The sequence below is a fragment of the Bufo bufo genome, chromosome 7, assembly GCF_905171765.1.
Source record: "Bufo bufo chromosome 7, aBufBuf1.1, whole genome shotgun sequence".
In the NCBI taxonomy this organism is placed as follows: Eukaryota; Metazoa; Chordata; class Amphibia; order Anura; family Bufonidae; genus Bufo; species Bufo bufo.
In genome coordinates this window covers 64,408,305-64,422,691 of record NC_053395.1, presented here as the reverse complement: position 1 = coordinate 64,422,691, position 14,387 = coordinate 64,408,305, and the positions used below count along the sequence as shown (strand labels likewise).

The following is a 14,387-nucleotide window of genomic DNA, read 5'->3' as shown; positions in this document are numbered from 1 at the left end:
CCGGGTCAGTTATTGGGAATGAACCTCATCTGAATTTTTATGACCCCATAACCTGCCGATGTAAATAGTCCCTTGGATCACGATACTGCTACCAAACTAGACTCAGCTGAGCACTGTGTGTGACCACAGGACATAGAGGAGTGAAATTAGTAAAAAATTACATTAATCAAACATGTTTTTTTTGTACAGGGCCTCCCTCAGTGATACAGTTAACCTCTGGAAGACGTTACTAGCCAATGGACAGAATATACTACTGAAGAAGTGCATAAATAAATTCACATTAGAACCCTTCAAAGTAGAAAGCCTGAAAGATGTCACAGATCTGGTAGCTCTTGTAGACATCCAGAATGACATTTGTAACGGGTAAGACTTTACATTGGGCTCTGTTTACATTGGCATCATTCCATTATTACAGGAACCATGATGCACATTATGTATACACTAACATCGGATACAGTTTAAACTGATGAGCCATTAGAAAGTCCTTCATTTCCTAATGCATTGCATCTATTGCATCTATTTCCAGCTCTCCAGATTCTTCACTTGACATGGAAATTCCAGCTGTAAAAAATCTGAGGAGCGTCATATTTGGGTATTGTATCTTATATAACATAGCATAATCTAAATGGTGGACTGGGAGGGATGATATTACACATGAATATTACTGCTGCAGTGAATGAGATGTTAACACCACACAACTTGTTATTCGCAGTTTGCTACAGCACAATGTTATACTCAAGTAAATGGGTAATCCCATCTATAGAATACAATGTGCTTTTATATTTAGTTAAATTATCATTTTATTTGTAATCATCTGTGGACCCCTCCTCCCTCAGGTCTGTTTATATTTCTGTAGCTACAAATGTACTATTTCATTGAGGAATTATTATACCTTTGCTTAAAGTATATTTAAACTTTCAGATAATGTTCCAGAATAAGCTTCCATGTGTGTAAGCATGAGTTAGAGCACTAGATATGGCCATTATGTGACTTGTATCTGCCATTTCTCCCTTATATGCTTCATTTCTAATTCTCAGTTCTATCTGAGCTGGTGGGTAGAGACTAGCTGCTCCCTATAGAAAACACATAGAAACAACAGACTCACTCAGAGGCATCGGAAGCATAGTAAAATATATAGAAGTACTGAATCATGTAGATGTGAATAAAGCACTTACTACAAGCTGCTGAATCATATCTGTCTCTCCCTGTCTGCTTGTTTCTCTCTGCACTTTTACTTCCTCATGCCCTCTGTATAGACTTCTATGGATTGATGTAACCTGTTCTTTCAGTAAACAGGGCATCTGACATGGTTTTAACAAGATTCATTTCTTACAAATTTTAGAGAGAAAGTTATTTAACGAGAAAACAGCTGATAACTCTATGCATTTTTCTCCTCACCCTTACTACTCATTTATGCAAAATTGAGTGAAATTACAGTAATCATTTACATAAATTTGGAGCAGGACCCATAATTGTCCTATCTCTGTATGCTGAACATAGGAGAAGAGACAGCACTTTGATTCTCTGTCTTCATGTTGGTTAAGCATTGTTCTTGGTCATCAGAGAGTAGACTTTAATAAAATGTATGTGTCACTTCTGCAGGACTAAGGTGCTCATTCATTTATGTACTGGTCTACAAAGACATAGCAGTGCACAATCACGGAGAAATCCACTAGCATAGTGGACACAGATTGTGATGGTTTGGTTTTCTTCCAGAAATAGTGCCACCCCTGCCATGGGTTGTGTGGTATTGTAGCTCATACACTGAAGTGAATTGGAACAAGCTGAAATATCACACACAATTTGTGGACAAGCAACCATGTTTTTTTCTAATCCTGAACATCCCCATAAACCCTTTGAAACACCATATGGCAGTTGAGGGATATAATTTGCATTTATTTTACCAAGTTCCTTCATATAAACATCACTTCACTATAAAAAAAACTTCCCATCTTAAACCACCTCTGATCTCTATTATGGTCTGTGTTCCATTCTTCATTCAGTTTTTACCCACACATCTGTGTTCTACCTTTTCTTCAAGTCTTCTTTTGTTCTTTTTCCAGGATCACCTTCTTTCCTTATCTTATACAGAAATTGGTATCCGAGATTCATTGGGACGGTTACAAATTATATCATCCTGTATGGTTGTCACATAGAATATTGCAAATCATGCAGATCTCAAACAGTAATTTATGTACAGTGTTTTGTTCATTTACCATGTTCTCGTATTTTAGGGTCGGGAAGAAACATGGACAAGATGGCTTCTTGAAACTTGTGGAAATTGTACCCAAACTACCCGCTCTGCAACACTTAGAGTAAGCAATACAGTGTCCTAGACTCCGAAAAGTCTAAATTACCCATAACGAAAAACAGTGACTGAATCAAACTCAAATTGTTTGTAGTTGGGCATTGTAGACCAGTGTTTCTCTACTCTAGTCCTTAGAGCACACCTGTCGGTCATAATTTGTGGATATCCCACAGAATCAATAACTGTTGTAAGTCCTGATGTATTGACACTAATTATATCCCCTGCTCGATACTAAGCAAATCCTGAAACCATGACTGGTAGTTGGGCCCTGAGGACTTGAGTTGAGGAACACTGTTGTAGACCATAAAATATGACTGCTGTGATTCTGAGAAGAAAAATTTGTGATTTCTTCATGTGTGTTCCTTAAAGTAAGTCATAACTGATAAGGACCTACATAATTAGTAGTACTATATAAAAATATATATATATATATATATATATATATATATCTCAGCAGTGTGTAGACTTCTTGACTCTGCCCATCAAGTAGAAAAAGTCATATATGGCTTTAAAATAGATCACCTTAGTAACATATAAATACCCACTGATGTGTTCATCTTAGGCCACATGCACATGGCTGTATCTGTTTTGTTGTCCGCAAACCGCAGATGTACAAAATACAGATACTGGGCGTGTGCATCTCACTTTCCGAGAGCCCTATTAAAGAAATGCCTATTCTTCGCAAAACAGACAAGAATAGGACATGTTATATAATTTACGGAACGGCCACACCAATGCAGACAGCACAAGAATAACATCCGTGTGCTGTTTAGATTTTTTATGGCCCCATAGAAATAAATGGGTCCGCATGCAATCCGCAAAAAATACAAATCGGAAGAGACCAAAAATACGACCATGTGAATGTAGCCTAATTCATAAGTCCTGTTCCCTCCGGGACAATAGGCAGTAGTCCACTAAAAGATCCAAGAAGACAAAATGAGGCAGCACTCCAAGTAAAGTGAAAAGGTGGTGGACCCGTTTATTCCCAAGGCAACATTTCAGCCCAGCACAATGAGGCTTGACACCACCTTTTCACTTTACTTGGAGTGCTGCCTATTTTTTGTCTATATATATATATACACATACACAGTGCAGCTGTATGGAAGAGTTGCATAGGACATAAGCCAGTTAATCTTCCTTTGAATACAGACATACACTTAGTCACAAACTTGCGTCTGGAACCTGGTTTCCTTAGGGGGGCACTCACACTGTCCTCATGCTGTATTTTTTATGGGAATGTTTCATTAGAAAATTACCTATTGTTTAAATCAGGGATGCTCAACCTGCGGCCCTCCAGCTGTTGTAAAACTACAACTCCCACCATGTCATTCTGTAGGCTGATAGCTGTAGCCTGTCCAGGAATGATAGGAGTTGGAGGGCCGCAGGTTGAGCAGGTGTAAATCAATTTTTTTAATGTTTTTAATATTTTTTAGAATTTCTGGTGATGTTATTCTAAATTCTCCATGTGATTTATAAATACATTTTAAACAAATTCTAAAATCCTTCAGTTGTAGTACTGGCCACTAGGTCAAACAATATGTCATATTTCTCCTACTGCTGCTGCTTGCTGTATGGAATAATGTCAACACTTCCTGGTCTGTAGAAATAACTATTTAACAGTCATCTAATTATCATCATAGACAGGACTGGCAGATAATAACACCTCTAATGAGATAACCCAGGAACCACCATTCACAATCGGCGATGGTTACAGCTTATCTACTCCCTCCCTGTATAATGACTTCTCCACCGGTCATAGAGGATGCCTTACAAACTCTCCCATAGAAGTCTATGGACCATGTAAGGCATATCTCTAAATGCTGTTAACAGGAGCTCAGAAGTCAAGATGTCCACTCCCATAATCATGGTCAGAAAATAAAAAAGAATTAGAAAAACGGACTGTATCTGGTATCAGTATCTGGTTTTAATATGTAAGAAAAATACAGGTGACACCTTTATATGTGCAGCGCGGTGTACTTTGAAGAGTCTTAATGATGCTCAGATGTCACTCATTTGCAGTAAGATGACATAAGGCAGTGGCAGACTACTGAATGTGATGTAATCGTAGCCTTTATCTGGTCGGTTAATTACTATGCTTCCTCTATAGTTTGAACAACCTGACAGAGAACCACATTGGCGATAGAGGAGTGGAGAAGCTGGCAGAGACCTTTGCAGAGCTGCAGTACCTACAGACCCTGGAGTAAGTATTAGGGAATATTAATACATTTCAGGAAGTGTTCTGATATTTACAGAAACATCGGGAAGGAATGTTGATTTGGGCTTTTGGCCAGTTGTTGTCAAATGCCAGACATTTTGAAGGCCATGCAAAGTTATTAGTGTATGCCGTGCTGTAGAAATGTTTTATTTTTTTTTCAAACTAAATATATATTATTTTGCTGAGGCTAGTTTCACATGAATGCTGGGAATTGGCCGGACAAAAACCACTGCGTGCCTCGGTTTCTGTCCGTCTGATTCTCTGCATATTTGCCAGGTAGTGGCCAGATCTGTGCCAGACCCCATTATAGTCAATGAGTTCTGGCAGGCAGAAGGCAGTGTCCGGTAATGCCCGATCCGGAGAACTCCGGCAGGCTGTTCTCTTCCGGCTCTGCTGCCTATGTTACCTGCATCCGTTACATGGATACGCCTATAGAACTAGATATTCCTTGTATTTTCATCTGTTCTGGACATGCCCAGATTTACAGGAACCCAGGATGCAAGTTGTGAAAGTCATTAATGGGAGTCCCAGTTCTGGCTTAATAACGAAAACAGGATTTCTGTGTAAAGAGACCCGGTGCAGGGTCATAAAATGTACTGTGAGATTCTGGTCGGCCAGCAAGTCCTACTGTAGATTCATTGGACCTCAACTCTACATGCTGCCCTTTTATTGTCTTCCCATGTGTCCACAGGTTTTGCATGACTTTGCAGCTTAGCTCAATCTCCTAAGGGAGTCTGTCAGCAGTTCTGACCCTGCAGAATTTTTGACAAAACTAGATTGGGGTCGGGCCAAGGTGGGTAATCATGTCTTTATGTCAGCTTTTATCATCAGCAGGACTATTTTGCCAGGTGCCGCTCCCGCCAGTGCCCAGGAGGCAGTTTCTCGCAATAAACTGCTGATTGAGAACTGAGCTGATTCAGAACCCAAATACCTTCTTCAGCTCAGCTGTAGAAGCCAGCCAGGTGACAGCTGTCAGTCAGAGAAGAGGAGAGGCACTGTAAAGCAGCTCAAGACAGACAGCACTTTATGGTGGGGAACCCGCTCCTGGGCACTTGCAGGTGTGTGCACTTTACTGGCAAAGTAAAAAATAATTTTCTCAGTGATGCTGATAATAAAAACTACCTTGATTAACCACCGCACCGCAAACCCTACCTAGCTCTGTCAGCAGTTTTGCAGGGTCAACAGACTCCTTTTTAATAGCAAATATAACCTGTGGACAAAATTGGCGGGTGCTGTTTCTGTAAGATAGCAGTCATGGTTTTCTAAAATTGTACAATCCCTTTTATCCCCCCTCTACACAAGTGCTTTATATCCCCGTCTAAAGAGTCTAATATCACTCTTCCTGAGAGTATGGGGGCAGACAGGTCCGTATGGCTAACCTCCGGCACTCCAGCTGTGGTAAAACTACAACTCCCAAGATGTACTTCCTTGGCAGCTCTCAGAACTCCACAGAAATGAATGGAGCATGCTGGGAGTCATAGTTTTACCACAGCTGGAGTGGCGGAGGTTAGCCATCACAGGTTTAGGTTACAAGGCCCCTTTACAAGGGCCGACTGACAAGGCAATTAGCAGTTTGTTCCCAATAACTGCCTGCTAGTCAGCAGAGGTGAGAGCTGCATTTACATGGGGACGAGCAATCGCTCATCTGTATACAGATTCATTGTTTCTGGGTAGCAGATGGCTGCCTTGAAATTATGATTTTGGGTGCCACATCAACAATGCTTTCACCCAATGCTTGTGCATTCATCGAGTAATCAGTGGCACATTTTTATGGGCAAATCCCAGGGGCGTTCCCCATAATTGTACTGATAATTTGCCCATATAAAAGGGCCTTTATGGTTGAAATAATTGACTAGGGACTTGACCCTCTCTTGCCCCTCAGGTTGGCATCGTGCATTTGGTATCTCCCCATCACACATGGAACAAGCTCAGTTCCATTGTATTTGCTGTGGTTGTTTGCTCACACATAGAGCAGCCCATAAAGATGTATTATATATACACTCACCTAAAGAATTATTAGGAACACCTGTTCTATTTCTCATTAATGCACTTATCTAGTCAACCAATCACATGGCAGTTGCTTCAATGCATTTAGGGGGGTGCTCCTGGTCAAGACAATCTCCTGAACTCCAAACTGAATGTCCGAATGGGAAAGAAAGGTGATTTAAGCAATTTTGAGCGTGGCATGGTTGTTAGTGCCAGGCGGGCCGGTCTGAGTATTTCACAATCTGCTCAGTTACTGGGATTTTCACGCACAACCATTTCTAGGGTTTACAAAGAATGGTGTGAAAAGGGAAAAACATCCAGTATGCGGCAGTCCTGTGGGCAAAAATGCCTTGTGGATGCTAGAGGTCAGAGGAGAATGGGCCGACTGATTCAAGCTGATAGAAGAGCAACGTTGACGGAAATAACCACTCGTTACAACCGAGGTATGCAGCAAAGCATTTGTGAAGCCACAACACGCACAACCTTGAGGCGGATGGGCTACAACAGCAGAAGACCCCACCGGGTACCACTCATCTCCACTACAAATAGGAAAAAGAAGCTACAATTTGCACGAGCTCACCAAAATTGGACTGTTGAAGACTGGAAAAATGTTGCCTGGTCTGATGAGTCTCGATTTCTGTTGAGACATTCAAATGGTAGAGTCCGAATTTGGCGTAAACAGAATGAGAACATGTATCCATCCTCTGATGGCTACTTCCAGCAGGATCATGCACCATGTCACAAAGCTCGAATCATTTCAAATTGGTTTCTTGAACATGACAATGAGTTCACTGTACTAAAATGGACCCCACATTCACCAGATCTCAACCCAATACAGCATCTTTGGGATGTGGTGGAACGGGAGCTGGATGTGCATCCCTCAAATCTCCATCAACTGCAAGATGCTATCCTATCAATATGGGCCAACATTTCTAAAGAATGCTATCAGCACCTTGTTGAATCAATGCCACATAGAATTAAGGCAGTTCTGAAGGCAAAAGGGGGTCCAACACCGTATTAGTATGGTGTTCCTAATAATTCTTTAGGTGAGTGTATATCACCCATTAAAGTCCTGCACAGCAACGTACTACAGGCTGCCATAAACTGCAGCTTCTGGTGGGAATAAGATGTGGAAGCTGAAGTCCTCGCCTTCCATGTGGAGCGTTCTCAGGCCAGTAGTAACACTGTATTAGGAAATTGCACTTTGAGCTGTTGAATTCAGCATTGAGTGCACCAGCCCAAAAACTCCCAGCCCTAAATCTTTACAAAATCTTTTACATCGTCCACCGTATAAGTAAGAAATCTAACAGCCCTTATGTTTTACGCAGTCTATCACAGAACAATATTTCTAGTGTGGGAGCAAAAGAACTAGCAGCTGCTCTTCCATCCCTGCACTCATTACAGACACTGAGGTAAGTGCGGAATGAATGCACATGAACTGTCATACTGAATGGTCGCCTCTGTATGATTCAATGTGAAACTGTAAAATCATATTTGTATACATGCCGTTATCTGCTACAACGTATTTCCCGTACTCTTCTTTCAGAATGATCTCATATGATAAGACCTTACTATAAATTATAACAAGATTTACAAACTGTTTAACAGACGGGTATTTCTTTTGGGGGATTATCATCTTTACACCTGCAGGGTAGAATGATGACAGCTTGCAAAGCAATGCATCGTCATGCCAATAGGATGTAGTATGTACATGATGTCACTATAGCGATGAAGTATTGAGTCCTATCTAAGTACCAGTAACAGACTAGGATTGATGCCCTGCTTGGCCACACCAACAACAAACTGGCATGGTATGGGAAAGGGGTGGACTGACCATAGACCCTACAGGGAATTTTCCTGGTAGGCTGATGCCTTCAAGTCCACCCGAGCCCTCCTCACTGCTGCTGGCCGTGTACATACTCCTGGGGAAATTATAGGAGTCATTACTAGGCCCCTTTCACACGGGCGAGTATTCCGCGCGGATGCGATGCGTGAGTTGAACGCATTGCACCCACACTGAATCCCGACCCATTCATTTCTATGGGGCTGTTCACATGAGCGGTAATTTTCACGCATCACTTGTGCGTTGCGTGAAAATCGCAGCATGCTCTATTTTGGCCATTTTTCACGTAACGCAGGCCCCATAGAAATGAATGGGGTTGCGTGAATATCGCAAGCATCCGCAAGCAAGTGCGGATGCGGTGCGATTTTCACGCACGGTTGCTAGGAGACGATCGGGATGGAGACCCAATCATTATTATTTTCCCTTATAACATGGTTATAAGGGAAAATAATAGCATTCTGAATACAGAATGCATAGTACAATAGCGCTGGAGGGGTTAAAAAAAAATATATATTTTAACTCACCTTAATCCACTTGATCGCGCAGCCGGCATCGCATCTGTCTTCTTTCTTTGCTGTGTGCAGTGACAGGACCTGTGGTGACGTCACTCCGGTCATCACATGATCCATCACATGATCTTTTACCATGGTGATGGATCATGTGATGGACCATGTGATGACCGGAGTGACGTCACCACAGGTCCTTTTCCTGCACACAGCAAAGAAAGAAGACAGAAGCGATGTCGGCTGCGCGATCAAGTGGATTAAGGTGAGTTAAATTATTTTATTTATTTTTTTAACCCCTCCAGCGCTATTGTACTAAGCATTCTGTATTCAGAATGCTATTATTTTCCCTTATAACCATGTTATAAGGGGAAATAATACAATCTACAGAACAACGATCCCAAGCCCGAAGTTCGGGTTTGGGTACCAAACATGCGCGATTTTTCTCACGCGAGTGCAAAACGCATTACAATGTTTTGCACTCGCGCGGAAAAATTGTGCATGTTCCCGCAACGTACCCGCACCTTTTCTCGCAACGCCCGTCTGAAAGAGGCCTAAGGAGAAGTCTAGGCAGCATACTGGCTTGGTGCTTTGGCCCACGTCTCACCTCCTAAGCCCCATGCTCCATATTAGAGGCAATTGGAGGAGGAGGACAGAACGTGGCAGCTGTTGATGGCCACCACAGAGGGACAAGCTTCTGAGGAGGTATTTTGTGCTGCACTATGGTATTTGGTTCTGTGGGATGGTATTTTGGGCTGCACTGTGGTATTTGGTTCTGTGGGATGGTATTTTGTGCTGCGCTGTGGTATTTGGTTCTGTGGGATGGTATTTTGGGCTGCACTGTGGTATTTGGTTCTGTGGGATGGTATTTTGTGCTGCACTGTGGTATTTGGTTCTGTGGGATGTTATTTTGGGCTGCACTGTGGTATTTGGTTCTGTGGAATGGTATTCTGGGCTGCACTGTGGTATTTGGTTCTGTGGGATGGTATTCTGGGCTGCACTGTGGTAGATTGTAAGCTCTTGCGAGCAGGGCCCTCATTCCTCTTGTAATAATCGACTTGTCTGTTACTATGTTATTTATGACTGTTTGTACATGAACCCCCGAATTGTAATGCGCTGTGGAATATGTTGGCGCTATATAAATATAGATTATTATTATTAGGTTCTGTGGAATGGTATTTTGTGCTGCACTGTGGTATTTGGTTCTGTGGGATGGTATTTTGGGCTGCACTGTGGTATTTGGTTCTGTGGGATGGTATTTTGGGCTGCACTGTGGTATTTGGTTCTGTGGGATGGTATTTTGTGCTGCACTGTGATATTTGGTTCTGTGGGATGGTATTTTGGGCTGCGCTGTGGTATTTGGTTCTGTGGGATGGTATTTTGGGCTGCACTGTGGTATTTGGTTCTGTGGGATGGTATTTTGTGCTGCGCTGTGGTATTTGGTTCTGTGGGATGGTATTTTGGGCTGCACTGTGGTATTTGGTTCTGTGAGATGGTATTTTGGGCTGCGCTGTGGTATTTGGTTCTGTGGGATGGTATTTTGTGCTGCGCTGTGGTATTTGGTTCTGTGGGATGGTATTTTGGGCTGTACTGTGGTATTTGGTTCTGTGGGATGGTATTTTGGGCTGCGCTGTGGTATTTGGTTCTGTGCGAAGGTATTTTGTGCTGCGCTGTGGTATTTGGTTCTGTGGGATGGTATTTTGTGCTGCGCTGTGGTATTTGGTTCTGTGGGATGGTATTTTGGGCTGCACTGTGGTATTTGGTTCTGTGGGATGGTATTTTGGGCTGCGCTGTGGTATTTGGTTCTGTGAGATGGTATTTTGGGCCGCGCTGTGGTATTTGGTTCTGTGGGATGGTATTTTGGGCTGCACTGTGGTATTTGGTTCTGTGGGATGGTATTTTGTGCTGCGCTGTGGTATTTGGTTCTGTGGGATGGTATTTTGGGCTGCACTGTGGTATTTGGTTCTGTGGGATGGTATTTTGGGCTGCACTGTGGTATTTGGTTCTGTGGGATGGTATTTTGGGCTGCGCTGTGGTATTTGGTTCTGTGGGATGGTATTTTGGGCTGCACTGTGGTATTTGGTTCTGTGGGATGGTATTTTGGGCTGCGCTGTGGTATTTGGTTCTGTGGGATGGTATTTTGGGCTGCGCTGTGGTATTTGGTTCCGTGGGATGGTATTTTGGGCTGCGCTGTGGTATTTGGTTCTGTGGGATGGTATTTTGGGCTGCGCTGTGGTATTTGGTTCTGTGGGATGGTATTTTGTGCTGCGCTGTGGTATTTGGTTCTGTGGGACGGTATTTTGGGCTGCGCTGTGGTATTTGGTTCTGTGGGATGGTATTTTGTGCTGCGCTGTGGTATTTGGTTCTGTGGGATGGTATTTTGTGCTGCGCTGTGGTATTTGGTTCTGTGGGATGGTATTTTGGGCTGCGCTGTGGTATTTGGTTCTGTGGGATGGTATTTTGTGCTGCGCTGTGGTATTTGGTTCTGTGGGATTGTATTTTGGGCTGCGCTGTGGTATTTGGTTCTGTGGGACGGTATTTTGGGCTGCGCTGTGGTATTTGGTTCTGTGGGATGGTATTTTGTGCTGCGCTGTGGTATTTGGTTCTGTGGGATGGTATTTTGGGCTGCGCTGTGGTATTTGGTTCTGTGGGATGGTATTTTGGGCTGCGCTGTGGTATTTGGTTCTGTGGGATGGTATTTTGTGCTGCGCTGTGGTATTTGGTTCTGTGGGATGGTATTCTGTGCCACTTCCAGGGCCACTTTAAGATCTCAGTCTGCCCTGGTATGGGATGCTCCAAACAGGGCAGGCTGTATATTGTTTTCTACTATATAGTGTATATGCCACACTAGTCACAGCAGCACTAATGGGCGCTGCTTAAAACTGAGCATATTTCCACCTGACATTTCATTGGGGAAAACCGGACACAAAGACCATTTCCAATAGGACATATCCGCTTAGACAGGTCCAGTCTGCCAGAGAGGCAGTGGTTTGCAGAGCGGCTCTCTTCTGATTGCTCCCCCCCCCCCCCTTTCCCAGGACATCCATATGTCCGATCTTTATGTTACATCCAAGCATCCTCAGCAGTGGTTTTCCAGCCTGTAATTGACTTATGCTTGACTTAAAGGTTAATATGAGGATGTTTCTGTTCTTTTTCTCATTTTTAGCCTATTTAATAACAATATCTGTGATATGGGAGCTGAACAACTGGCCAGTATACTTCCTGATATGACATCGCTCGAGGCATTACAGTAAGTACAAAGGCACAAATACATGCATCATTCCTGCCGTTTTCTCAGTAGACAAGGATATTCCATTAGGTCCGATCGGTGGGACTCCAACTGCTGTGACTCCTGTGGCAGAGATGCTAGGAAAATAGCGCACTTTGGTGGAGGTTTATCAAGACTGGAGCTTTCTGCGCATGTCTTTATATCCCCTGCGCTGCCTGAGGATGCGCCCAATTTCCGCTTAGTCATAAATTAGGCGCCACCCCCTGCATTCTGCGCGCAAAATCTACGACCGCTCACAGCTGCCGTAGATTTCTGTCATTTACGCCAAATAAATTTGTTGCTGCAGATGGCCATGCCCTCTTGGCTGCCCTTGCCACACTCCCTTTTAGAAAAGTGGCGAGAATGACGAAAAAGGGGAAATGCAACAATTAAAAAAAAAAAGTTGCAGTTAAAAAGTCGCACCTGTGAATTTTTAATGCCACTTTTCGGGGCGTAAAGGGAATGATAAATGTCCCTCTTTGTCTTCCTTGCAATTTCTGGAGGTCGCATGGTGGGTATATTATTGTATAGTCAGGGGCAGAATACACAGCATCTGGACAACGCTGCTCAGAGCCATAGGGCTGCTGCCAATTCATGCCAGCAATCAGTGGCTGAGGACCATGGGATGTGCCATAGGACTCCGCAGAGCAAGGACATGCTTTCCTGTTCGCCCTCCTGTTTGGTGCTTTGTGACTGATTATTAGGTGTAATTGTACCCATTAGCACATATTAGGACATCACATTGACATCATTACTTCAGTAATTCTGTCATAGTGACACATTTTGCAGAGACAACCATTATCAGAAAGCAGCCAAGTTCCCCTAAAGCAATCCTTGCAAATTGCTGACTTTGCCAGATATTCCCCTGCAGCGACCTCTATAGGGAAAATGTAGTATTACACGGTGGCCATTTAGATGAGGTTTCCCCTGCCAGAAGCCCTTCTTAGGCCCCTTTCACACGGGCGAGATTTCCGAGATTTCCGCGCGGGTGCAATGCGTGAGGTGAACGCATTGCACCCGCACTGAATCCGGACCCATTCATTCCTATGGGGCTGTGCACATGAGCGGTGATTTTCACGCATCACTTGTGCGTTGCGTGAAAATCACAGCATGCTCCTCTTTGTGCGTTTTTCACGTAACGCAAGCCCCATAAAAATGAATGGGGTTGCGGATGCAGTGCGATTTTCACGCACGGTTGCTAGGTGACGATCGGGATGGGGACCCGATCATTATTATTTTCCCTTATAACATGGTTATAAGGGAAAATAATAGCATTCTGAATACAGAATGCATAGTACAATAGGGCTGGAGGGGTTAATTTAAAAAAAATAAAAATTAACTCACCTTAATCCACTTGTTCGCCCAGCCGGCATCTCTTCTGTCTTCTTTTGTGAGGAATAGGACCTTTGATGACGTCACTACGTTCATCACATGGTCCATCACATGATCCATCACCATAGTGATGGATCATGTGATGGACCATGTGATGAGCATAGTGACGTCATCAAAGGTCCTTTCCTCACAGAACAAGACGAGATGCCGGCTGTGCGAACAAGTGGATTAAGGTGAGTTAAATATTTTTTTATTTTTTTTTAACCCCTCCAGCCCTATTGTACTATGCATTCTGTATTCAGAATGCTATTATTTTCCCTTATAACCATGTTATAAGGGGAAATAATACAATCTACACTACAACTAACCCAAACCTGAACTTCTGTGAAGAAGTTCGGGTCTGGGTACCACAGTCAGTTTTTTATCACGCGCGTGCAAAACACTACTCGCGCGGGTTTGCCGCAATGCACCGGACCTAATCCGGACACGCTTGTGTGCAAAGGGCCTTACAGATCGGTTCCCTGCCATTTAAGGGACCCCCCATAGCATGTCCTTTTGCCTCAATAGGGTATATGGACTGGGGTTAATGCCCCTTTAAGGCTATAACAACTTAATGTAATCTGGAATGAAGGCAGACTGCATCCCGGGTGTCGGACCGCTGCCAATCAGTTATTAATGACCTCTGCTGAGGATAGGTCATCAATATAAATATCTGCACAACCCCATTAAGTCAGTGAAAGGACTGGGAGAAGGGAAGTTAAAGAGGTTTTCTGAAATAATCAAAAAAGCTTTGGAAAGTACCTCAGTGCTGTCCACGATATGAAACCACGGTTCACAATTTTTCTTGTTTATCCCTTTCTGTGTAGCGCACTTACATTCTTAAAGGGCTTTTTGTGGGTGCGGTCATGCTAGCGGTGCCAAGCTAAGAAACC

General features: G+C 43.3%; 1 protein-coding gene across 2 annotated transcripts in view; it reads left to right on the top strand.

Moving 5' to 3' along the window:
• Positions 1–14,387, top strand: part of CIITA (class II major histocompatibility complex transactivator) — a 122,469-nt gene that overhangs the window by 93,973 nt on the left and 14,109 nt on the right. For both annotated transcript variants that reach the window (XM_040439820.1, XM_040439821.1), the window contains exons 13-18: positions 190–363; positions 527–592; positions 2,235–2,315; positions 4,416–4,508; positions 7,838–7,921; positions 12,022–12,105. In XM_040439820.1, the coding sequence (XP_040295754.1) occupies positions 190–363; positions 527–592; positions 2,235–2,315; positions 4,416–4,508; positions 7,838–7,921; positions 12,022–12,105 (582 nt within the window). The remainder of the gene's footprint in view (positions 1–189; positions 364–526; positions 593–2,234; positions 2,316–4,415; positions 4,509–7,837; positions 7,922–12,021; positions 12,106–14,387) is intronic.